General features: G+C 50.2%; 1 protein-coding gene across 1 annotated transcript in view; it reads left to right on the top strand.

Annotated features, from left to right (window-relative positions):
- Nucleotides 1-25,266, top strand: part of DMBT1 (deleted in malignant brain tumors 1) — a 39,377-nt gene that overhangs the window by 740 nt on the left and 13,371 nt on the right. The window contains 17 exon segments of the mRNA XM_036828173.1: nucleotides 7,415-7,477; nucleotides 8,541-8,570; nucleotides 10,558-10,587; nucleotides 12,736-12,911; nucleotides 12,913-12,978; nucleotides 12,980-13,052; nucleotides 15,108-15,137; nucleotides 15,363-15,370; nucleotides 16,798-17,149; nucleotides 17,926-17,955; nucleotides 18,559-18,588; nucleotides 19,648-19,971; nucleotides 20,748-20,777; nucleotides 21,381-21,410; nucleotides 22,466-22,789; nucleotides 23,566-23,595; nucleotides 24,199-24,228. Of these exon segments, the coding sequence (XP_036684068.1) occupies nucleotides 7,415-7,477; nucleotides 8,541-8,570; nucleotides 10,558-10,587; nucleotides 12,736-12,911; nucleotides 12,913-12,978; nucleotides 12,980-13,052; nucleotides 15,108-15,137; nucleotides 15,363-15,370; nucleotides 16,798-17,149; nucleotides 17,926-17,955; nucleotides 18,559-18,588; nucleotides 19,648-19,971; nucleotides 20,748-20,777; nucleotides 21,381-21,410; nucleotides 22,466-22,789; nucleotides 23,566-23,595; nucleotides 24,199-24,228 (1,656 nt within the window).

Genomic DNA, 25,266 nt, shown 5'->3' with positions numbered 1-25,266 from the left:
TTGCGGTGGCTTCTCTTGTTGCGGAGCACGGGCTCTAGGCGCGTGGGCTTCAGTAGCTGTGGCACGTGGGCTCAGTAGTTGTGGTTCGCAGGCTCTAGAGTGCAGGCTAAGTAGTTGTGGCGCACAGGCTTAGTTGCTCCACGACACGTGGGATCTTCCCGGACCAGGGATTGAACCCGTATCCCCTGCATCGGCAGGCGGATTCTTAACCACTGCACCACCAGGGAAGTCCTAGAGAAATGATCTGAAGCTTAGTTAGTCAAGCATATCTTTGTGTTCTTAGAGTGTCGTGATAAAATGGACACGAAAGAGCCCTGGACAAATCAGTGAGACCTTGAATCTCAATGTCATTTTACTAAGATGCTAAGTGAACAGGACGATTAGCCAGTCTGTCTATTAGCTCTCTCTTTTTTTCTCTCTGTCTCTCTCTTTCTCTGTCTCTCTCTCTCTCTGTCTCTGACCAGGAACACGCTGACAGGTGACACCCACCTTCCCTTCTTGTCAGGAGGACCTCAGGGGGTACTGGCTCTGGACAATCTGGGGGCTGGAGTTTGTGCCTCCATCAAAATATTTGAAAATGGAAGGCAGTGTTCTTAGCTCCAGCTTTTATGAGTACGAAGTTAATCCCTGGACTTGCACTGGCTCTGAAAAGTGACAGGGGATTCATGTCAGCCCCTAAAGGACAGGGAGCGGATTGCCATGTCCTTATCTACAAAGGGGCTTAAGGCAGCCTCTATGCGTGGCTTGAGGGAACTTGTGGTTTGACATGATGTTATGTGCACATATATGCCCAGACACACACATACATGTGTGCCTGCATTTGTATTTTAGACGTAAGAATTAACCCTCTGCAAAGTGCTGGCTCTGTACCAGGCGCTCTGTGAGACAGGGTACCTATCTTCCCTTGTCTAAATCTGCTAACAAGTTAGGTATTCACATTGCAGATGAGGAAACTGAGGCTCAGAAAGGTTCTGTGTCCCGTCCAAAGTCAGCAGTTGTTGCAGGCGGTGGGCCGGGATTTGAACCAGAAGGAGGTCTGCTGGCATTCGGGTAGCGGGTAGCGGCTTTGGCCCATTAACCCCTGCTTTTCCTTGCAGAGAGCTGAGGAGTGCTGGAGCCCCCCGGGGGAGCTTTGTGCTGGGGGAACCCATGCAGCAGACACTCTTCTCAGTTCCGGTCTTTGCACAAATTCTTGAGAAAGAGTCAGTGAGCTCAGGTTTGTGCTGGGCTCTAGGATCCTGGCAATGTCTTTGGTTCTGCCATTTACCAGCTCTGGAGCCTCTGCAAGCCTCATTTTATTCACTGGTAAATTGGGGTTGTGTTCCAGCTTCACAGGGTTGTATAGCCCTGAGGTCACCCACGCGGTGTCTGGCACCTGGAAGGTGTGAGGGGGCCTGGGTGCCGTCCACTGTTACTCTCCTAGGCATTTTCCTCACATAACTTCCTAAATGCAAAGTGGTATCTTGGACTGGATCCTAGAAAAAGGAAAAACTGGTGAAATCCAAATAAAGTCTGGAGTTTAGTTAGTAGGAATGTACCATTGTTGATTTGGTAATTGTGACAAATGTACCTCAGTCATGTGAGATGTTAGCATGAGGGGAAATTGGGTAAGAGTATATGGGAACTCTCTGTATTTTCTGCAACTTTTCTATAACTCTGTAAAGTTATTGCGAAAGAATTTATTTTAACTCAACTTCCCTTGGTCCCATTTCTTCAAGGTCAATGTTTTGCAAAATAAGAAAGTAATAATTGCTTACAAACTAATTCCTAGCAAAGTGTTAATGCCTGTACTTCCCCTTTTCACAGTTTATCAGGGGTTTTGGCAATGATTAACGCCATGAAAAGAAGGAGGAAATGCAATGGAAGGACTTTAAGGCACTGTGAGATGTCCTTATGCCGGTGACATTGGACTGGGGGAGGCGCTTCTGTTATCACTTAAACAGACCCCACAGACGTCTAATTACTCCTTCGCCAGTTCTCTTGGCTGCAACTCATCTTTACTGTGCAAAATCCCCCCTGGGCATTATGTCACTCAGTCCAGGCTAGGTGTGGAATGTTACAGAAAGAAGATAAAGTCCAAGGCCATGCCCCTGGACCGAGTCCCAAAGCGTCACAGCCTGGCACCGGGACCCTGCGTTCCCGCCCGGCCATCCTCTCCAGCCTCCTGTGTCTCCAGACCCCGACCTGGGTTTCAGTTCCCACTTGTTCCCTGCTGTTTTCCACCCCATGATTTTATTTGTTCCACCTGTTTTCCAGGATACTTGGTAGCGGGATGTCTACAGTACAAAGCAACCTGTCCTGCCCACCTCAGGCCCGGCAGTAATGCTGCCTCTTGCCATGGTGACTGCGCTCATGCTGTTCCCTCCACCTGGAACGCAGTCTTATTCTTCCCCTCCTCCCTCCCCTCCCCTGGCTAAATCTAGCCGCTATTTTTAAATACGATGGACACTGTCCCATCCAGGAACCCTGACATGTACTCTCAACACACACACACACACACGCACACACACACACACACACGCACGCACGCACACACACACACACACACACACATGCAGTGTGTCACCCTATGGTTACCACTCTTATTCTCCCATAACATCTTAACTCTTACACTAGATCATCTGTGGATTTTTCTAGAGATCCTGCCGTGCCGGGAGTCCCTGGAGGGCAGGGACCACATCTTGCTCACTTAGTACAACACAGTGCATCACCAAGAGCCTAACAAAGGCTCCCGCTGATGGTAATGGAAGGGCAGGCGAGAGGGTGCTTGTGCCCTGAGACATCCCCTCTGTGCCCTGTGCCAGGTCCCGTGAAGTATTTCTCTTCCCTTATGTATAGTTTATGGGGAGCCAGACACCGTATCAGGAACAATACTGACCACAGCCTCTCCATTACTAAATATTATTATTTCACAATGTCTTGCTTTCTGACAAGTTGAAGTGGAATCTCAGTGTTTTCACTTGAATTTTGGGAAGCAGTGGAGCTGAGCTGTCAGCACACTTGCTCTGGGGTCAGTGCACTCGACTTCCGCCATCAGTTTCACTCTGTCTCACCTGTGTGACCTCTGACAAGTTGTTTTCCTTCCCTAAGCCTTGGATTTCTCTTTTATAGAATAGATGGTGTAATAATTCTACCATAAAGGATATTGTGAAGATAAAATGAGATACTACAGGTAGAGCACTTAGCTTAATGCCGGAATGTCCTAATTGCTAAAAGATATGAGCATCTCCTCCCCTTCCTAACTCTCCCCTCCCTACCTCTCCCCTCTCCCTTCCTTCTTTTTCTCTCCTCTTCCTCCCTCTCTGTTTTATCCTTAGCTTCATTTTTTCCTGATCTTCTTTCTCTTTTTCATCCTTGTTCTTTTCTTTTAGGCTACAACCCCAATTCCCTGCGAACCTAAAAGAATCTGCCTCCTACCTTACCTACCACCTCATTTCATGCCTTCAGCCTCAAACCACAGCTTTTAATGCATAGTTAGTGTGGGAAATGTAGGAGCTAGAGAAAAACAGAGAGAAGGTGAAAACTCTCATCGTCCTATCACCCGAGATTGCCTTTGTTAAAATATGTATTTCTTTCAAATTATGTGTGTATGTAGTGATATCATTTTTTCTGGCCGCACTGTGTGGCATGAGGGATCTTAGTTCCCCGACCAGGGACCGAACCTGTGTCCCCTGCAGTGGAAGCTTGGAGTCTGAGCCACTGGACCACCAGGGAAGTCCCTAAGTGATATCTTTTCATATACAGTTTTTCTATAGTTTATATTCTGAACATTTTAACATGCAATCATGATTTTTGGAGAAAAGTTTTTTCAGGTTTTCTCCTTTTTTTTTTTTTTTTAAAATTTCAGCTTTATTGAGATACAATTGACCAAGAAATTTATAGGATATTTAAAGAGTACCTCGTGGTGATTTGATATGTATATGCATTGTGAAAAGATTCTCCCCCACCTAGTTAATGAACATATCCATCTCCTCACATTTTTATATTTTATTTTGGTGAGAGCATTTAAGTTCTACTCTCTTAACAAATTCCAATTGTACAGTAAATACAGAGTTATCAACTATAGTCCCCATATTTTACATTAGATCCTGAGAACTTATTCATGGTATCAGTGAAAGTTTGTACCCTTTTACCAACCTCTCCCTATTTCTTCCACCCCCTTTCAGGTTCTTTCTGTAATTATAATGGCTAATACTGTGAAGATCATGTTTGCTCATGCATCTTTGTCCACATTAAGTAAATTATGATTTCCTTTGGCTAGGTTCTTAGAAGTGGAATTACTAAGTCAAAGAGTTGATCATTTTAAGACTTTTAAAACATATTGATAAATTATTTTCTAGCAATATACCAATTCTTTCTCCAATCAGTAAAAAAACAAGAGTGGCAATTTTCTACACCTTCACTGGATCTGAATATTATCAGTCAAAAATCTTGGCTGAATTGTTGGGTGAAAAATGGTGTACAGTTCTTTTAATTTGCATTTCTTTGCTTACAGTGAAGGTGAATGTTTTTAAGCCATTTACATTCCTTTTCCTTGAAGTGTCTGTTTATATCCTTTATCCATTTATTTTGTGCGTGTGAAAGCTAGTATCATCTTTGTTGATTTATATAAACTCTCTCTATAATTTGGATGTTAATACTTTGTCCATTACATTGATGACAAATATTTTCCCAGTTTGTTGTTTGCCTTTTAATTCTGATTTTCTTCCACACAAATATTTTATATTTTTACAAGATTAAATTTATTGCTATTTTCCTTTGTGATTTCCTGTTGATTTAACACCTAGAAATTTCACAGAAATCAGATAAACATTTAATGAGTTTCCTGTTTTGGTGTGTTTTTAAAAAAATCTAGTTCTTCTGTTCTGAAAATTATTTTGCTTTCTGGTGTGAAATAGGTATCTAAAATAATTTTTAAATTATTTAAATTTTTAAACTTTGTTTTAATTTTATAGCTTTATTTTGAATATTTTGGAGCTAATAATAATTTTTTGAATGCTGACTACATGGCAAACACTATATTAAGCACGTGATATATTTTTCTGATTTTGTCTTCACAATAACCTTGTGAAGTAGGTTAGTGTAACTACCTTTTTGCAGATACGGAAACTAGGACTGAGTGAGAATTAATGACTTGCCCAAGTTTAGAGACCAAATAAGCAGCAGAGCTAGAATTTGAACCTAAGTCGCCTGTCTCCCAGGTTCATAGGTGGACAAGACCTCCCAGCCCCACTCTCACTGCCCCTATGCCCCATCAGTATTTTTTTCTTTTTCAAGAACTTCTCAGTCATTTTTAGCCTATTTATTTTTCCTGATAAACTTCAGAATCATTTTTTAAGGAACCAATCAATCCAAGAAAAACCTTTGGATGGAAATTATATCAAACCTATGCATTAGTTCAGAATGACTGATTTTCCTATATTCAGTCCTTCCATCCAGAAACCCGATTCATCTCTTCATCTGCCAGGAGACAGCCAAGAAGCTTCACATAGAGTTTGTAGTTTTATTCTCATGAGTTTATTTCGAAAGGAAAGTTTACTCATAATGTCTTTACTTCCTCGGAGCCCATTTTCACCCACATCTTCCCCTCTGCCTGACGCACATCCTCTTGGACGTCCAGGTCCCATTCCAGGAAATCTCGCGTGATCTTCTGCCGGACTCCCGGACGTCCAGCAATCGGAGCCCTCAGTCCCCTGTCCTGTAATTGCTTACCTGCAGGTCTCGACAACTAGAGCCAATTACCAGAGGCGGCATCGTGTAATCTCAACATTCCCCCTGCCTACTGGAGTCTAGCGCGCAGGAGGTGCCAGTAAATGATTGTGGAATGAATTATTCGCTCTCACTGTGTGGAAACGCTCTTGCTGCAGGACAGCGAGCGGTTTTCAAACCTTAGTGTGTATCAGAATCACCTCGAACGCCTGTTAAAAACACATATTGTTGGGCACCACCTCCAGGGTAAATGCTTAAGTCTGGGGGAGGCCTAAAAATGTGCATTTTGTACAAATTCCCGCATGCTGGCTGGTGCTGCTGATTCATGGAACCGTTTTAAGAGCCGTTGTTCTAAAGGAACCCTTTTCTAACGTGACTGGGTCCGGTAGTTGGTTGGTTTTTCAAAAATGTTGTTTAAAATGGGGAAATCATAAAATAGGATACAGACACATTTTAAATGTTTCATTTTATCTTAAAACATATAAACACACTTTGATTTGCCAATTTGTTGCTGTAGGCTTCTCTCTCAGTAGGGATCTTCTGCAATTCTGCAATGTCTTTCTTATATAAACTACGCCCATCTGGCATTATCTATAATTTCTAATTTTAGTTTCTCTAAAGTAGAGCATGAAATGAAAGACATTTGCGAAGCAGTATGAGGGCAGAAGTTCTGTTGCTTTACATATCCTTCTACTTTTTGCTGTTTAACCCACTTGCTTTCTTTTAGCAACTTGATTTTATTTTATTTCCAAAGCATTCAGCCTTATTTTTTTTAAAAGACATCTTTCTTTTTGTACCCATATTTGATCAATTTACTTAATATTTAATTTAATCTAATGCCAGGTACAACCAGCATAAACAGGTTCAGGACTCACACCTGCCTTTAATCGATCACACAGCTTGGTTGGAGTGAAAGATGCCAAGTGTACTAGATATTAGCGTACCAGCCCTAGTGTTCAGTAGGTTTACAGAGAGGATGGAGAGCCTCAGTGGATCTGGCTAGGGGGTTACATATAGGGTAGTTAAGACAACTTCTTGTCTACTGCCACCTATGGGATGCCTTTCATCTAGAGTAGCCGGATATTGTAAATAACAATACAATGCACCCAGTTAAATTCGAATTTCAGATAAATTTTTTTCTTAAGTATACATATATCCCATGTAATATTGTGGACATACTTATATTAAAGCAGTATTCATTGTTTATCTGAAATTCAAATTTAACTGGGCATCCTGTGTTTCATCTGGCAACTCGACTTCCACCCTGTTTTTTCCTGATGTATGTCTATGTCTTCTTCTAAGCCTTGTTGAAATCTCCTCTCCTCTCTGGATTCCTCCTGCCCTTCTCCCAAGCCTAGGAATTGCTTCTTTTGAGATTCCCATTCCCGTTCCACTGTGTTCCTCATTGGCCAAGATGGAGAGTCACCGGTTAGCAAGTCTGGCTGCCAGGTGGCCTCTGAGCTCCAGAGGACTACACCTTACCCTCTGTGATGGATCCCTACTGTCCTGTGTCCCCTGTGCGGTCAGAGACTGGTCCATATTCCCTGAGTGAATCAATTAATGAATGATGGGTCCAGCTACCCTCCAAGGCAAAGAGTAATGCAACGTTCTCCCCTGCTTGAATTAGCGGGTGGGAGGGTGGGTCCGGATTTAATTCTTGTTTTCGGAAGACCTCTCATTTGGCTATTTTTCCTTGTATTTTCAGCAACATCAACAGTGAGCGACACCAGAGAAACTGCTTTTCGGGAGACACAGACACTCAGCTCTGGTAACTCTATCACACTCGGGAGCTGGGCGATTGTGGTGCCCAAGGCCACCCCCAAGAACTCAGGAGGGACTGCTGCAGAGAGTCCTGCTGGGTTTTAGATGTAGGACAGGTCCTCTGAGGGGGTCCACTTGGACCCTTAGCTCCTTCCTTGTGAGGTTCCATACTGACCATAAGATAGGCCCCAAGTTTCCATGCAAGTCTCTCTCCAGCCACACTTCTTTCCTAAGGTCTCTGTCCCCCAGACTGCCCCACTGGGTGTCCAGCAGGGGTTACAGACAGCAGGGCAGCAGGGGCAGACAGGGACAGCAGCTTCTAACTGAGCCTCTCTGGATAGAATCACATTTCTCTTCTTTTCTAGAATTGTTAACAGGTCTTGGGGAAATAATGAATACCCCTGCCTCAGTCAATGCTTTAAAGGCTAACTTCTTCTGCTTCCTAATTCCTCTTTTATTCTAGTCCTGTGCACGCATGAGCATACCTGTCTGTGCAAAACCGCAGACCATGATTTGGGCCCAATAATACAAACGTTAAAAATATATATACTGGAAGGCAGAATAGTGAAATGGTTAAGAGCAACTGTCTGAGTACAAATCCTGCCCCTGTCACTTACTAGTCAGTTGATTTGGGTCACCTACCCGAGCCTCAGTTTCCCTATGGGGTTGTATGAGGATTAACTAAGATGACACATATAAAACTCTTGAATATGACCCCAGGTCCCCAGGTTAGAAAATGTACAAAATCTTCTGCCATGATTAAGCTTTTAAAAATCAGCACCCTTGGGTGTGTGAAGGAGGAGAAGAGACGACACAAGTGTGGACTTTTGAGGCATTTTAGAAGCAAGCCTAGACCTCTCGTTGCACTAGAGCCTGAAGAAAACTTTTCGATTTGAATTAAGTTTCAAAAACAGATTCCAGATTTGTTGCTGTTGAGTTACATGCAGTTGTTACATCTTTAGTTCAGAGTCAACTGTAAGAAAAGCAATGGCTCAAAGGTGGATTTCTTGGTTAGGGTTCCCTGTGCATGAAACATGCGTGCGTCTGATTTTTCTTTTATTCCTTTATAGTTTCTGAATCAGATCTTCCCAGAACACGTGGTAAGTACTTTGAAAACAGCATCCTGTATTTGGTTTAAAATTTATTTATCCTTCTATACAGTTATTTATATCAAAAAGAATAAACACTGCCTCACTGGACTTTAATGAATGGTATGAGGGTTGCATAAGAATATGATTTGTGTCCTGTATGGAAATACAAGGGCAAGAGAAACTTCTTTCAGCTACAGCATAAATGGACCATGTGGTTATACAATTAGGTTCTTCTTCAGTTTTAATTTGCCTTTGCCTCAAACTTCAGTGCACATCAGAATCAACTAGGATATTTGGCAGAATGCAGGTCCTTAGAGTTCACCTCCCCACTCCAGACACTCGGATTTGGCTGGTATGGGGTGGGGCTCAGGAATCTGCATTTTTATATAACCGAAAGTAAGGATGGTCTGCAGACCACACGTTGAGCAAGCATGCTGCATGGCCCAGGACTGAATTAAGTTTTCATGTTTACAATGTAATTATGGGACTTTGCTAAAAATTTCCAAAGCAAGCGACAGAAGATACGTGTATATATTTGAAGGGCTACCTTTTTAAACTTATTTTTTCTTAATGTCTGTGTTTTGCTTAATGTCAAGTAAATGCAGGCTTTTAACATTTTCCCAAATGGTTATTGGCTACATCGTAAGTCTGACTTGTTGATGTAAAGACTTTTCCATAAGTGAATTGCTGACATTGAACTTTTACACATCTTTCACAACGGCTTCGACATCCGTGCCACCTCGTTTGGCCAGAAGAGGTCCTACCAGGATCCTTCTAAACAGGAGAAGTCCCTGCAGGGACTCAGGGTCTAATGGAAAGATAGACATTAATCTCTGAGCACACAGTTACGACCACAGCTGTGATAGGTGCTGCAGCAAGAGGTCCAGAGCAAGAGAGCCATGCTCAAGCCATCAGAGAGAGCAGCCCCGAGGAAGTCACAGGTGAACTGAGGTCCGGGGCTGATGGTGGAGTTAGCCAGACAGAGGAGAAAGGAAGAGTGTTTTTCTGTTAGTCATTGGCACTGTTGCCAGGAACTTGAGGGAATAGGTACAGACTTAGGTTGACAGTAGCCGCCCTCCCCCTGCAGTCAGATACTCCCCCCTCCCCATGCTTAGCCATCCTTATATCGTGTAGCTTACCAGCGTAGTGTGCTGATGGGAGGTTATCTCTAGGTCCCATTCCCCAAACTGTGCCTTTGATACATTTTCTGAAGCTCTAGAAAAAAATGGCTTCTGATCAACAAAGTTTGGAAGTGTCACCTGCCATTGGTGGTAGAACACCGTTTGTCTTTTGGGGCAACTGGCTGAAGAGCAGGTGTGTGGGCAACTGCAGTCAGACTCGGTTCTTGTCTGCTTTCTGCTGCAGCCAGACTCAGTTCTTGTCTGCTTTCTAAGTCGTCGTCTAAATCTGCGTGGAGATGATGGAGGCAAATTCAGAGACGTATCCATGAGCACATCTCCCGGATGCTCATCCTTGGTCACGTCTCAAACTGACACATCAAGCAATGAGCAGTCGGGCACAGTCTCCACTTTGTGCCACGCTGCCCCTCCGTGCCGTCCCCTTAGGCCGGACATCCTCCCCTTCGTCTGTGGAGAGGGCTCAGACAAGGCGCCCATCCACGAAATCCTTAAACTTCACTGAGATAGATGCATTCTGTATGGCAGAAAAGATAGTACCTGAGAGCATGAAATAAGCTGGGTGCCTCCCGAGCATAGATCACATCCTGGGGCTATAACTAGTGTTAGAGGGCCTGGTAAGGAGACATGTACTTTATTACATCTAATATTACTGAACACCCCATATCCGACCCACTTGTTTTAAAGGTCTATTGCAAAACCCCAAACACTTTCAGCAAGAATGCTGCAGGCACAGAAACCCAACATTGAACCACAGCACCCTGTGGCATTGTTGTGAGGTGAACTTCAAGCCAGTTTCTGTGACTGTAGATCATTTACAAACAGCAGAATCGCCTAAGATGAATTTGATTTCTTTCTAGATCCGTGGCTTCTCCACACCACAGATGATGGTAAGATATTTTTTCTTTATTTGTCTTCCCCGGGGTTTTGCTTGCTGGCTGGGTCGGCCAGGGTTACTTGAGGCTGAGTGCAGTCTTGGCCACAGAGCAAGTGCCTGCCCTTTAGAATGCAGGGATGGAGCGGGAGGGGTCAAGGGGTTCAGAGATACTTTGCGTGTCCCAGACACATACTCAGCCAGTTTCATCTGTCATTCTCCTTCCTTCTTCTCTCTACCTCTCAGTTATTCATTGCATGAGATTACCTTCAGCTTGGTGTCAAGAGAGAGAGGTGAAAAAAAAATCAGTGCCTCTTCTCACCATGAATGTCAGTTCTATCAAAGATAGCTAACATCTCCCAAGCATTTGCTTTGTACCCTGCACAAAATTATTTTCATACACCAAATGAGTTAATATATAAAAAAGCATTTAAAAGACTGGCTGGCACAAAATAAGTGCTCAACTAATGCACATAGTAAGTGCTATTATCATGAAATCTCTCCAACAACACTTTGAGGTAAGTAGTATAATCACCTTCCTTGTGCAGATGGGGAAACCGGGGCATTGTAAGGTAACTTGTCAAGTTCTGTGTCTAAGGTCACATAGTGGGTCAGTGGCCGGGCAGAGATCTGATCCCAGAACAGGTGCCTTTGCCTCTGTCCAGGATTCTTTCTAAATGTGTCATCTCTTCTCCTCTGCTCAGTGAGAATACGCACACTTTGCACCAAATTTGATACGTCAGGGTCCTTTGTGTGCTCACTTGGGGCAGCTGATCCTGCCATTGGGTCTTAGCTGTTTTGAGGCCAATCCCTGCCCTTTCAGAGCATGCCCTGAGAGTCCAGATGTGGCCTGGGAGGGACTTGAGGGACAGATTTCTGGTGACTGACCTCCAGCAAGGCACAGGCCGAGGCTGAGATCTCTTCTGCAGGGACCTTTCACAGGAGTGACCAGAAGGGGACAGCAGGAGGGGCTAAGGGAGTCCAGAATGCACCTTGGGAAAACCCAACAGATAGTCCATTTGGCCTTTCCTCCCTCTTTCCCTGACCCCTACCCTGACAACAACAATGGGCGCCACCTGCCCCTTTCTCTTCCATCCCATGCTAACCTCTCTGATCACTCCCCGACCAAAAATTTCTCATAACCTCAGACTAACCACTGACAAGGCTCCTGTTGTCAGGACGCTGCTGGATCCCTCAAAACCTGCTGCCTGTTCTCCTTGTGTCATCAGCGTGGGTGATTCTGCAGGATCATGTCAGGCAGGAACACGGTGCCCACTGACTCCCCAGTCACGGTCATCCTTCTGGTGAGAATCAGGCTCTCTAAGCCCCTCACAGGAGGCTCAAAAGGTAGGATGAGGCCCACTCTTGGACATGTGCCATCTTGGGCTTGACCCTGATGGGAGTGCAGAGTACATCAAGGCATTTGGAACAGAAACGTGACTTGCACATGTCTGTACTTTATATAAAGATAAAACTTGAGGTGGTCTGGGGGAGACAGATGCATCAGCTCAGCACAGGAACTGGCACAGAGTAGGCACCTCAGGAATGCTGGTTGAATCAGTGGGTGTGGATGGATTCGAGACGGGAAGGGCAGGGGCAGGGAGATGAACAGGCAGGCCCCTGGGGAAGGCCAGGTTCAAGAGAAGGAAGACCTAACCTCGCAAAATGGCGGTGGAGTAACAACGGAAAGACGACCTTGGTGACAGGCTGGGTATAAGGGGTGGGGAGAAGGAGGAATCAAATATTATGCCCACATTTCCAACGCAGTTAACGTGGAACGTGATGACACTGCTCGTTCAGATGGAGGAAAGAGCCTGTGTTCAGTGTGGGACGGGGTCGGCCGGGGCAGGGGATGGGATCTAGGAGCCCATTTGAAAACGCTGGTCCAGAGCTTGGGGCTGGGCTGGTCAGGGCTGGTCAGGCCTGGAGAGATGGAATTGGGGGTCTCCTTCCTGGAAAGCTCTCAGAGTACATGAGGCCCCCCAGGTGGGGAAGAGAAGAGGGCTGAGACGGCGCTGGGGGAGCCGCCATGTATAAGGTCCTGAGAGAGGACAAACGTCGGTCCAGGAGAGGGGACAGAGGAGGGAGGGCAGAGGGTGCCGGCTGGTGAAAGCCGGGGCGGCAGAGAGCGTGACGGCAAGGGCTTTCCACCGTGTCCACGCAGGGTGGCCGGGCAATGGAGGTGACCGGTGTCAGGGCCAGGTGGAGCTCCTGTACCAAGGCTGCTGGGACACCGTGTGTGACGACAGCTGGGACGCCCGGGATGCAGACGTTGTTTGCCCACAGCTCGGCTGCGGCCATTCACTGCCGGCCCCGGGTGGGACCCAGTGGGACCCACCCTGGTCAGGGCTCAGGGGACGTTCTCGTGGGCACCGTGCACTGCTTGGGAAGGGAGCAACCCCTGCCCCGCCCAGTTGCCCCACAGCGGGTGGTGCGACCGTGAACGTGGCCACGGGGAGCATGCTGGAGTCGGGCGCTCAGGTAGCGCAGACGTCACTGGCACTGTCACCTGTGCCACCCTGAAGACAGGGCTCCCGAGGTCCTCAGTGTCGTGACACATACCCGGAACACTCTGCAGTTTACCTGCTCTACTCTTATTTGATGTTAGGGGGCAGGTGTCACTGTCCCTTCTCACAGATAAAGAAATGGAGGTTCAGAGAGGGCAGGCGACTTGCCTGAGCTTGCTGGTGCCATCCCCCGGGGCGCATGATCCTGTGAACAGCATCGCAACCATCCCTGGCCTGGGATGACCAAACACCTTCCTAAGTGGTACCTTCTCATCCTTTTAAATGCGAGGAAGAAGGATTGGGGAGTTTTGGTCTTTAAAACTTAAATCTATACCAAAAGCAAACTAAGCAGTAACCAATATGTTCTCTTTATCGGTGATTAAATGACAAATGAAGGATATTTACAGCCTCAGTGAAGAAGAGAAATCCTCCCTGACTTAACCCGGAAAATCCCAACATTTCTCCTTTATGCTCAGAGTGCTGGTGGGTCTTCTAGCACCAATGGGTCCTTTAATCCACAAAGAAGCCTCTAAGGATGCCACCCATCTTGTGTGCCCCAAAGGGGAGCTTCTAGTCAAATAATCCATCTTTAGAGCAACCTCTGGCATTTACTGTGTGGACTGCTGTGTGTACATGCATGTCACTGTGCACAGGATGCGACCATGACAGTGCAGCTGTCACATGAGAATGTGTTCCCCAAGAGAGCGTGTCTGTCCGAGCAGTCACTTTGGAGGAGGTTATTTTGACATTTGGGGCTGCATCTTTGGAAACTGCCTTTCCTCCTAGTTGGGACCACATTCAGGAATATCTCAGTGATGGTAGGTATTGTCATTTGAGACTACGTTTGAGCCATAGAAATAGGCAGTTGGTATTTGAAGTTTAATCTTGTGGATAGATTTGGGCAGTTCATCAAAGGGTGATATTTTGGATGGATATTGTGGAAGCATAGGAGGTGGTGAATGTCTGGAACCAAGAATGTCCCTGGTGGCCTCCAGCATTGAATGAGGGCTGACAGAGTGACAGAGAGATGGGTTCTGCTTCACAAGGAAGACAGCCTTTGGGTAGTGGGCAGGGCTTCCAGATCTTTGCATCCAGCCCCTTTTCTGAGCCAAGGTGCAGAGGGTCAGCCCTCCCGGAGGAGAGCCAACATCAAATGACCTTTCCTTCTCTCCACTCTGTAGCTTTGTTTGTCACAGAGGAACCCTCAACAGCAAGTGCAGCAGAAGGTAAAGTTTGTTATGTGGGATCCCTGTGGGCTCATTACCTTACTGCACCCAGAGGTCCATCTCTGATCCAGAAGAGGGGCAGAAGGTGTAAGAGATGGGGGTGCTCAGCTTTCAAGGGTGGGGACTTCTGAACAAGGCCTCAGGCCTGAAAAGGTATCTCTTCCATGGACCTTGACTCTGAGAGAGGGGAGGAATCAACCTGCAGAGGCATCTCCAAGGAGCTCCAAGATGGAGCTTGGTGTTCTGTCTCCAAGAGGGTCTTATTGCCCATGCTCAGAGCCCACCATGTGGTCCTCACCAATGCATGCTGACCGCTGGTCAGGCTAGGGTCTTGGGTCTCTGGCTGCACAGCCTGCAGAGGCAGCTGCATACCTGTTGAGGGGGCCACCTTGTCTGTGCCCTTTCCTGAGCCCATATGAGGCCACACTGATTTCTTTTCACTATACGGGAACCATGACCTTTCAGCCTGTGGACATCAGAGGTCCCGTAAACCCCCCTGGGGGTACCCCAAGTAGGAGAGCTGGGAGGTCAGCCAGTAGAGCCTGAGGTTCTGGCAGCCTGGGCTTGGGGAAGGAAAGTCTCTGTTCTTTTCCCTGTGATGAAGGTTAACTCATGGCCATGTTCAAAGTGACCCCCTTCCCGGGGAACTGTGGCCATTAGAAATGGTGTGAGTCTGGAACCTGCCTTAGACGTGTGACCTCAAGAGAGACATGAAGCGGTGTCCTTGTGTCGTCCTCATCCCCCTTTGCCCCTGTTGTGCCCCTTCTGTGCAAGGTGTCTGATCTGCCTTCTCTCTCTCCCAGCTTCCCGGCCCCAGTCCACGCTCCTGCCGGGTGAGTCCTGCTGACTCTTGACTCCGGGGTGTCCCCCCCCTCCCCGCTCACCTCCACAGACTCCAAGCAGGAGCCCCAGGTGGGGCGAGTGGACGTTTTCCACCTCTCAGCACCTGCCCTGGTCACCCTAGAGCGAGCAGACGCTTCCAGAGGAGCCATAGCACAAGGATCCTCGGGTCTGGCTCTGCGATTTCAGGACATTGTGGCTACACAGTGTCTCCCCAGAGCTTTGGGTGACAGGGAGGCCTGTCCTGGGCTCATTTCTGCTCGAAAGCATTGTCTAGACCGAGAGTTATGTGTGCGGGGAGAACAGGGCTATTTCAGGTCCCCCACCCCCCGCGGAGTCCAAAAGGGATACTTTCCCTAGAGAGCACTCAGTCAGGAGAGCGAGCAAATTGCCCTTGTGGAGTGAGGCGCCTCATCGCCATGCCGAGGACATTTGAGGGCATGATCTGGCTCACGGCAAGCCTTCAGCAAAGGCCTCTTCCTCCCCCAGGCAGTGGAGATTCTCAGACCCTCCTTTCCCTGATGTGAGTGACAGGGCACTAGACCGACCTTGACTCTAGACACCTTCTTTCTAATCCTGCTGTGTCTTCCCTTCAGGTTGGTGGACTTCCGCAACTCCTGCCTATGGTAAGCATCACGTGGATCCTGCCGTAACGCTCCAGTCATCAGGCCTGGGTGCAGTTCCTGACTCTTGGTTGGAGCCTCTGAGCTCACCACCTCATCTAATGTGGAGGGTTCCTTTAGCGTGCCAGAGTTATGGAGAACCTTCACCTCCCAGTTGTGGCATACATGACTGAGAATGCTTTTGTTGCCAAGTGATAGGATCCCAACTCACACTCTCTTGAGTTGGGGGTGGGAGAGGGGGCCGCAATGACTTCTATAGCTAAGAGGTGGTCTTCAGGTAGAGCAGGATCCAGAAGTTCCAGTAGAGCTTTTCCCCTGCACTTTTCTTACCTCTATTGTCTTATGTTTATGGACTTCACTGTCAGCTTGCTTCCTGCCAAGGGGCAGTTGTCAGCCAGAGGTCTACAGCCCAGGAGGCGAGAGAGTCTGGTTTTTTTTGTAGCTCTTCAGCGGACAAGCCCTGGAAGGACTCTGAACAGCCTGCTACCAATAGATGCCTTCTCCCTAATCATGTCCATGTGCTCTGATGATTTTCAGCGGGTGCATGGCTTGTTCAAGAGTGAGCTTAAGTTTGGGGTTTGAAAATGCCATGAGTGAGTGCTCAGTGAAAAGTAGTTTTCAGAATACACTTGGGCCTGATGGAGTGGGTTCCCATGTGGGAGTGAACATCTGAAGGTGGCTGCTTGGCGGGGTCTGGGAAGCTGTCTCTGGTGGTCTCCTGCTGCAGGGGCTCAAGTTCATCCCAGTGGTCCCTGGGGACTCAGGCTGCGGGCTTCCCCTCTTCCCACCTCCATCCCAAGGCTGGGATCAGCCACTGAATGCTGGGCCTTGTGGGGAACCCATCAGAGAACATGCGTCGCTCAGTCCACAGCCAAGGGTCCTATCAAACAGCCCCGTGAGGATAAATGATGATGGCCAGGCTCAGTCAGGTCCTCCGGAACGAAAACATTAGCTTGATCTCAGAAGTCTTTCCCTGGAAGGATTCTGAACCTCATTGAGTCCTCCGGACCTCTTCCTCCGGAAGACACAGGAGAGTGCATTTTCCCGTCTCCTTCCAGGAACTGAATCAGGTTTGGCCCTGAGGCTGGTGAATGGAGGTGACAGGTGTCAGGGCCGCGTGGAGGTCCTGTACCGAGGCTCCTGGGGCACCGTGTGTGACGACGGCTGGGACACCAACGACGCCAACGTGGTCTGCAGGCAGCTGGGCTGTGGCTGGGCCACGTCGGCCCCAGGAAATGCCCGGTACGGTCAGGGCTCAGGGCCCATCATCCTGGACGACGTGGGCTGCTCGGGGCACGAGAGCTACCTGTGGAGCTGCCCTCACAGTGGCTGGAACACACACAACTGTGGACACAGCGAGGACGCCAGTGTCGTCTGCTCAGGTTGGTCTCAAATAAGCTGCGTGTCCCTCTCTGGGGGTGCCGTTTCCTTCTGACATTCTGAATCACTTCTAAGCATGTTTACATTTCTCGCTTCCTTAAATCACCCTGTCTCTCTGCTAAGAATTAGTGTGAGCTTTCTGACCAGCTGCCAGGCATGTAGCTGGTGAATTAGAACAAAGAACCAAACTGAAAGTGACTTGAAGCCATTTTCTCCATGCCACAGTGCAAGCCAGAGGCAAAAGAGGCTAGTTCTGTCAGGAGGTCTGTGAATGGAGGTCATGGCCTAGCATTGCAGGTGGCCCAGGGTTTGGTTCCTGAGCCCTGGACGGTAGCCCCTCCAGGGAACCGGGATGCACTGTCTGGGCACCAGGTCTGCCGTGTGCAGGGCAGTGGCCCCTGTGTGGCCTGCCGGGCACAGCCTTGTCATCACCTACGGTCGGGCCTGACAGATCACACATGGGATTTGAATTTCGAACTGGACCCCTCAGTCTTGCTGCCTCAGTGGGCCCATAAAAGCTGTGAGGCTGATGACTGGTTTGGGTCCACTCGGTCATGTAGACACAGAGCTAATCACCTTGACATTGGAAATAAGGGATGCTGGGCTGCCTGGACCTGTCAGGAGGAGCATTTTTGGGGGGTGAGGATGGCAGAGGTCCCACCCTGCGTGGCAGGGCACAGGCATGGACCGAGCGTCTCACCTGCTCAGCGTCGTCCCCCTTTGCCCGTGTCGTGCCCCTTCTGTGCAAGGTGTCTGATCTGCCTTCTCTCTCTCCCAGGTGACAGGCCCCAGTCCACGCTCCTGCCAGGTGAGTCCTGCTGCCTCTTGACTCCGGGGTGTCCCCTCCCTCCCCACTCACCGCCACAGGCTCTAGCCAGGAGCCCCAGGTGGGGCGAGTGGACGTTTTCCACCTCTCAGCACCTGCCCTGGTCACCCTAGAGCGAGCAGACGCTTCCAGAGGAGCCATAGCACAAGGATCCTCGGGTCTGGCTCTGCGATTTCAGGACATTGTGGCTACACAGTGTCTCCCCAGAGCTTTGGGTGACAGGGAGGCCTGTCCTGGGCTCATTTCTGCTCAAAAGCATTGTCTAGACCGAGAGTTATGTGTGCGGGGAGAACAGGGCTATTTCAGGTCCCCCACCCCCCGCGGAGTCCAAAAGGGCTACTTTCCCCAGAGAGCACTCAGTCAGGAGAGCGAGCAAATTGCTCTTGTGGAGTGAGGCGCCTCATCGCCATGCCGAGGACATTTGAGGGCATGATCTGGCTCACGGCAAGCCTTCAGCAAAGGCCTCTTCCTCCCCCAGGCAGTGGAGATTCTCAGACCCTCCTTTCCCCGATGTGAGTGACAGGGCACTAGACCGACCTTGACTCTAGACACCTTCTTTCTAATCCTGCTGTGTCTTCCCTTCAGGTTGGTGGACTTCCGCAACTCCTGCCTATGGTAAGCATCACGTGGATCCTGCCGTAACGCTCCAGTCATCAGGCCTGGGTGCAGTTCCTGACTCTTGGTTGGAGCCTCTGAGCTCACCACCTCATCTAATGTGGAGGGTTCCTTTCACGTGCCAGAGTTATGGAGAACCTTCACCTCCCAGTTGTGGCATACATGACTGAGAATGCTTTTGTTGCCAAGTGATAGGATCCCAACTCACACTCTCTTGAGTTGGGGGTGGGAGAGGGGGCCGCAGTGACTTCCATAGCTAAGAGGTGGTCGGTCTTCAGGTAGAGCTGGATCCAGAAGTTTCAGTAGAGCTTTTCCCCTGCAGTTTTCTTACCTCTATTGTCTTATGTTTATGGACTTCACTGTCAGCTTGCTTCCTGCCAAGGGGCAGTTGTCAGCCACAGGTCTACAGCCCAGGAGGCGAGAGAGTCTGGTTTTTTTTGTAGCTCTTCAGCGGACAAGCCCTGGAAGGACTCTGAACAGCCTGCTACCAATAGATGCCTTCTCCCTAATCATGTCCATGTGCTCTGATGATTTTCAGCGGGTGCATGGCTTGTTCAAGAGTCAGCTTAAGTTTGGGGTTTGAAAATGCCATGAGTGAGTGCTCAGTGAAAAGTAGTCTTCAGAATACACTTGGGCCTGATGGAGTGGGTTCCCATGTGGGAGTGAACATCTGTAGGTGGCTGCTTGGCGGGGTCTGGGAAGCTGTCTCTGGTGGTCTCCTGCTGCAGGGGCTCAAGTTCATCCCAGTGGTCCCTGGGGACTCAGGCTGCGGGCTTCCCCTCTTCCCACCTCCATCCCAAGGCTGGGATCAGCCACTGAATGCTGGGCCTTGTGGGGAACCCATCAGAGAACATGCGTCGCTCAGTCCACAGCCAAGGGTCCTATCAAACAGCCCCGTGAGGATAAATGATGATGGCCAGGCTCAGTCAGGTCCTCCGGAAGGAAAACATTAGCTTGATCTCAGAACTCTTTCCCTGGAAGGATTCTGAATCTCGTTGAGTCCTCCGGACCTCTTCCTCCGGAAGACACAGGAGAGTGCATTTTCCCGTCTCCTTCCAGGAACTGAATCAGGTTTGGCCCTGAGGCTGGTGAATGGAGGTGACAGGTGTCAGGGCCGCGTGGAGGTCCTGTACCGAGGCTCCTGGGGCACCGTGTGTGACGACGGCTGGGACACCAACGACGCCAACGTGGTCTGCAGGCAGCTGGGCTGTGGCTGGGCCACGTCGGCCCCAGGAAATGCCCGGTACGGTCAGGGCTCAGGGCCCATCATCCTGGACGACGTGGGCTGCTCGGGGCACGAGAGCTACCTGTGGAGCTGCCCTCACAGTGGCTGGAACACACACAACTGTGGACACAGCGAGGACGCCAGTGTCGTCTGCTCAGGTTGGTCTCAAATAAGCTGCGTGTCCCTCTCTGGGGGTGCCGTTTCCTTCTGACATTCTGAATCACTTCTAAGCATGTTTACATTTCTCGCTTCCTTAAATCACCCTGTCTCTCTGCTAAGAATTAGTGTGAGCTTTCTGACCAGCTGCCAGGCATGTAGCTGGTGAATTAGAACAAAGAACCAAACTGAAAGTGACTTGAAGCCATTTTCTCCATGCCACAGTGCAAGCCAGAGGCAAAAGAGGCTAGTTCTGTCAGGAGGTCTGTGAATGGAGGTCATGGCCTAGCATTGCAGGTGGCCCAGGGTTTGGTTCCTGAGCCCTGGACGGTAGCCCCTCCAGGGAACCGGGATGCACTGTCTGGGCACCAGGTCTGCCGTGTGCAGGGCAGTGGCCCCTGTGTGGCCTGCCGGGCACAGCCTTGTCATCACCTACGGTCGGGCCTGACAGATCACACATGGGATTTGAATTTCGAACTGGACCCCTCAGTCTTGCTGCCTCAGTGGGCCCATAAAAGCTGTGAGGCTGATGACTGGTTTGGGTCCACTCGGTCATGTAGACACAGAGCTAATCACCTTGACTTTGGAAATAAGGGATGCTGGGCTGCCTGGACCTGTCAGGAGGAGCATTTTTGGGGGGTGAGGATGGCAGAGGTCCCACCCTGCGTGGCAGGGCACAGGCATGGACCGAGCGTCTCACCTGCTCAGCGTCGTCCCCCTTTGCCCATGTAGTGCCCCTTCTGTGCAAGGTGTCTGATCTGCCTTCTCTCTCTCCCAGGTGACAGGCCCCAGTCCACGCTCCTGCCAGGTGAGTCCTGCTGCCTCTTGACTCCGGGGTGTCCCCTCCCTCCCCACTCACCGCCACAGGCTCCAGCCAGGAGCCCCAGGTGGGGCGAGTGGACGTTTTCCACCTCTCAGTACCTGCTCTGGTCACCCTAGAGCGAGCAGACGCTTCCAGAGGAGCCCTAGCACAAGGATCCTCGGGTCTGGCTCTGCGATTTCAGGACATTGTGGCTACACAGTGTCTCCCCAGAGCTTTGGGTGACAGGGAGGCCTGTCCTGGGCTCATTTCTGCTCGAAAGCATTGTCTAGACCGAGAGTTATGTGTGCGGGGAGAACAGGGCTGTTTCAGGTCCCCCACCCCCCGCGGAGTCCAAAAGGGCTACTTTCCCCAGAGAGCACTCAGTCAGGAGAGCGAGCAAATTGCTCTTGTGGAGTGAGGCGCCTCATCGCCATGCCGAGGACATTTGAGGGCATGATCTGGCTCACGGCAAGCCTTCAGCAAAGGCCTCTTCCTCCCCCAGGCAGTGGAGATTCTCAGACCCTCCTTTCCCCGATGTGAGTGACAGGGCACTAGACCGACCTTGACTCTAGACACCTTCTTTCTAATCCTGCTGTGTCTTCCCTTCAGGTTGGTGGACTTCCGCAACTCCTGCCTATGGTAAGCATCACGTGGATCCTGCCGTAACGCTCCAGTCATCAGGCCTGGGTGCAGTTCCTGACTCTTGGTTGGAGCCTCTGAGCTCACCACCTCATCTAATGTGGAGGGTTCCTTTAGCGTGCCAGAGTTATGGAGAACCTTCACCTCCCAGTTGTGGCATACATGACTGAGAATGCTTTTGTTGCCAAGTGATAGGATCCCAACTCACACTCTCTTGAGTTGGGGGTGGGAGAGGGGGCCGCAATGACTTCTATAGCTAAGAGGTGGTCTTCAGGTAGAGCAGGATCCAGAAGTTCCAGTAGAGCTTTTCCCCTGCACTTTTCTTACCTCTATTGTCTTATGTTTATGGACTTCACTGTCAGCTTGCTTCCTGCCAAGGGGCAGTTGTCAGCCAGAGGTCTACAGCCCAGGAGGCGAGAGAGTCTGGTTTTTTTTGTAGCTCTTCAGCGGACAAGCCCTGGAAGGACTCTGAACAGCCTGCTACCAATAGATGCCTTCTCCCTAATCATGTCCATGTGCTCTGATGATTTTCAGCGGGTGCATGGCTTGTTCAAGAGTCAGCTTAAGTTTGGGGTTTGAAAATGCCATGAGTGAGTGCTCAGTGAAAAGTAGTCTTCAGAATACACTTGGGCCTGATGGAGTGGGTTCCCATGTGGGAGTGAACATCTGTAGGTGGCTGCTTGGCGGGGTCTGGGAAGCTGTCTCTGGTGGTCTCCTGCTGCAGGGGCTCAAGTTCATCCCAGTGGTCCCTGGGGACTCAGGCTGCGGGCTTCCCCTCTTCCCACCTCCATCCCAAGGCTGGGATCAGCCACTGAATGCTGGGCCTTGTGGGGAACCCATCAGAGAACATGCGTCGCTCAGTCCACAGCCAAGGGTCCTATCAAACAGCCCCGTGAGGATAAATGATGATGGCCAGGCTCAGTCAGGTCCTCCGGAAGGAAAACATTAGCTTGATCTCAGAACTCTTTCCCTGGAAGGATTCTGAATCTCGTTGAGTCCTCCGGACCTCTTCCTCCGGAAGACACAGGAGAGTGCATTTTCCCGTCTCCTTCCAGGAACTGAATCAGGTTTGGCCCTGAGGCTGGTGAATGGAGGTGACAGGTGTCAGGGCCGCGTGGAGGTCCTGTACCGAGGCTCCTGGGGCACCGTGTGTGACGACGGCTGGGACACCAACGACGCCAACGTGGTCTGCAGGCAGCTGGGCTGTGGCTGGGCCACGTCGGCCCCAGGAAATGCCCGGTACGGTCAGGGCTCAGGGCCCATCATCCTGGACGACGTGGGCTGCTCGGGGCACGAGAGCTACCTGTGGAGCTGCCCTCACAGTGGCTGGAACACACACAACTGTGGACACAGCGAGGACGCCAGTGTCGTCTGCTCAGGTTGGTCTCAAATAAGCTGCGTGTCCCTCTCTGGGGGTGCCGTTTCCTTCTGACATTCTGAATCACTTCTAAGCATGTTTACATTTCTCGCTTCCTTAAATCACCCTGTCTCTCTGCTAAGAATTAGTGTGAGCTTTCTGACCAGCTGCCAGGCATGTAGCTGGTGAATTAGAACAAAGAACCAAACTGAAAGTGACTTGAAGCCATTTTCTCCATGCCACAGTGCAAGCCAGAGGCAAAAGAGGCTAGTTCTGTCAGGAGGTCTGTGAATGGAAGTCAGGGCCTAGGACTGCAGGTGGCCCAGTGTTTGGCTCCTGAGCCCTGGACGGTAGCCCCTCCAGGGAACTGGGATGCACTGTCTGGGCACCGGGTCTGCCGTGTGCAGGGCACTGGTCCCTGGGTGTCCTGCCGGGCACAGCCTTGTCATCACCTACGGTCGGGCCTGACAGATCACACATGGGATTTGAACTTCGAACTGGACCCCTCAGTCTTGCTTCCTCAGTGGGCCCATAAAAGCTGTGAGGCTGATGACTGGTTTGGGTCCACTCGGTCATCTAGACACAGAGCTAATCACCTTGACTTTGGAAATAAGGGATGCTGGGCTGCCTGGACCTGTCAGGAGGAGCATTTTTGGGGGGTGAGGATGGCAGAGGTCCCACCCTGCGTGGCAGGGCACAGGCATGGACCGAGCGTCTCACCTGCTCAGCGTCGTCCCCCTTTGCCCATGTAGTGCCCCTTCTGTGCAAGGTGTCTGATCTGCCTTCTCTCTCTCCCAGGTGACAGGCCCCAGTCCACGCTCCTGCCAGGTGAGTCCTGCTGCCTCTTGACTCCGGGGTGTCCCCTCCCTCCCCACTCACCGCCACAGGCTCCAGCCAGGAGCCCCAGGTGGGGCGAGTGGACGTTTTCCACCTCTCAGTACCTGCTCTGGTCACCCTAGAGCGAGCAGACGCTTCCAGAGGAGCCCTAGCACAAGGATCCTCGGGTCTGGCTCTGCGATTTCAGGACATTGTGGCTACACAGTGTCTCCCCAGAGCTTTGGGTGACAGGGAGGCCTGTCCTGGGCTCATTTCTGCTCGAAAGCATTGTCTAGACCGAGAGTTATGTGTGCGGGGAGAACAGGGCTGTTTCAGGTCCCCCACCCCCCGCGGAGTCCAAAAGGGCTACTTTCCCCAGAGAGCACTCAGTCAGGAGAGCGAGCAAATTGCTCTTGTGGAGTGAGGCGCCTCATCGCCATGCCGAGGACATTTGAGGGCATGATCTGGCTCACGGCAAGCCTTCAGCAAAGGCCTCTTCCTCCCCCAGGCAGTGGAGATTCTCAGACCCTCCTTTCCCCGATGTGAGTGACAGGGCACTAGACCGACCTTGACTCTAGACACCTTCTTTCTAATCCTGCTGTGTCTTCCCTTCAGGTTGGTGGACTTCCGCAACTCCTGCCTATGGTAAGCATCACGTGGATCCTGCCGTAACGCTCCAGTCATCAGGCCTGGGTGCAGTTCCTGACTCTTGGTTGGAGCCTCTGAGCTCACCACCTCATCTAATGTGGAGGGTTCCTTTAGCGTGCCAGAGTTATGGAGAACCTTCACCTCCCAGTTGTGGCATACATGACTGAGAATGCTTTTGTTGCCAAGTGATAGGATCCCAACTCACACTCTCTTGAGTTGGGGGTGGGAGAGGGGGCCGCAATGACTTCTATAGCTAAGAGGTGGTCTTCAGGTAGAGCAGGATCCAGAAGTTCCAGTAGAGCTTTTCCCCTGCACTTTTCTTACCTCTATTGTCTTATGTTTATGGACTTCACTGTCAGCTTGCTTCCTGCCAAGGGGCAGTTGTCAGCCAGAGGTCTACAGCCCAGGAGGCGAGAGAGTCTGGTTTTTTTTGTAGCTCTTCAGCGGACAAGCCCTGGAAGGACTCTGAACAGCCTGCTACCAATAGATGCCTTCTCCCTAATCATGTCCATGTGCTCTGATGATTTTCAGCGGGTGCATGGCTTGTTCAAGAGTCAGCTTAAGTTTGGGGTTTGAAAATGCCATGAGTGAGTGCTCAGTGAAAAGTAGTCTTCAGAATACACTTGGGCCTGATGGAGTGGGTTCCCATGTGGGAGTGAACATCTGTAGGTGGCTGCTTGGCGGGGTCTGGGAAGCTGTCTCTGGTGGTCTCCTGCTGCAGGGGCTCAAGTTCATCCCAGTGGTCCCTGGGGACTCAGGCTGCGGGCTTCCCCTCTTCCCACCTCCATCCCAAGGCTGGGATCAGCCACTGAATGCTGGGCCTTGTGGGGAACCCATCAGAGAACATGCGTCGCTCAGTCCACAGCCAAGGGTCCTATCAAACAGCCCCGTGAGGATAAATGATGATGGCCAGGCTCAGTCAGGTCCTCCGGAAGGAAAACATTAGCTTGATCTCAGAAGTCTTTCCCTGGAAGGATTCTGAACCTCGTTGAGTCCTCCGGACCTCTTCCTCCGGAAGACACAGGAGAGTGCATT

Source organism: Balaenoptera musculus, chromosome 16 (assembly GCF_009873245.2).
Source record: "Balaenoptera musculus isolate JJ_BM4_2016_0621 chromosome 16, mBalMus1.pri.v3, whole genome shotgun sequence".
Taxonomy (NCBI): Eukaryota; Metazoa; Chordata; class Mammalia; order Artiodactyla; family Balaenopteridae; genus Balaenoptera; species Balaenoptera musculus.
This window is presented reverse-complemented; position numbering and strand designations above follow the sequence as displayed.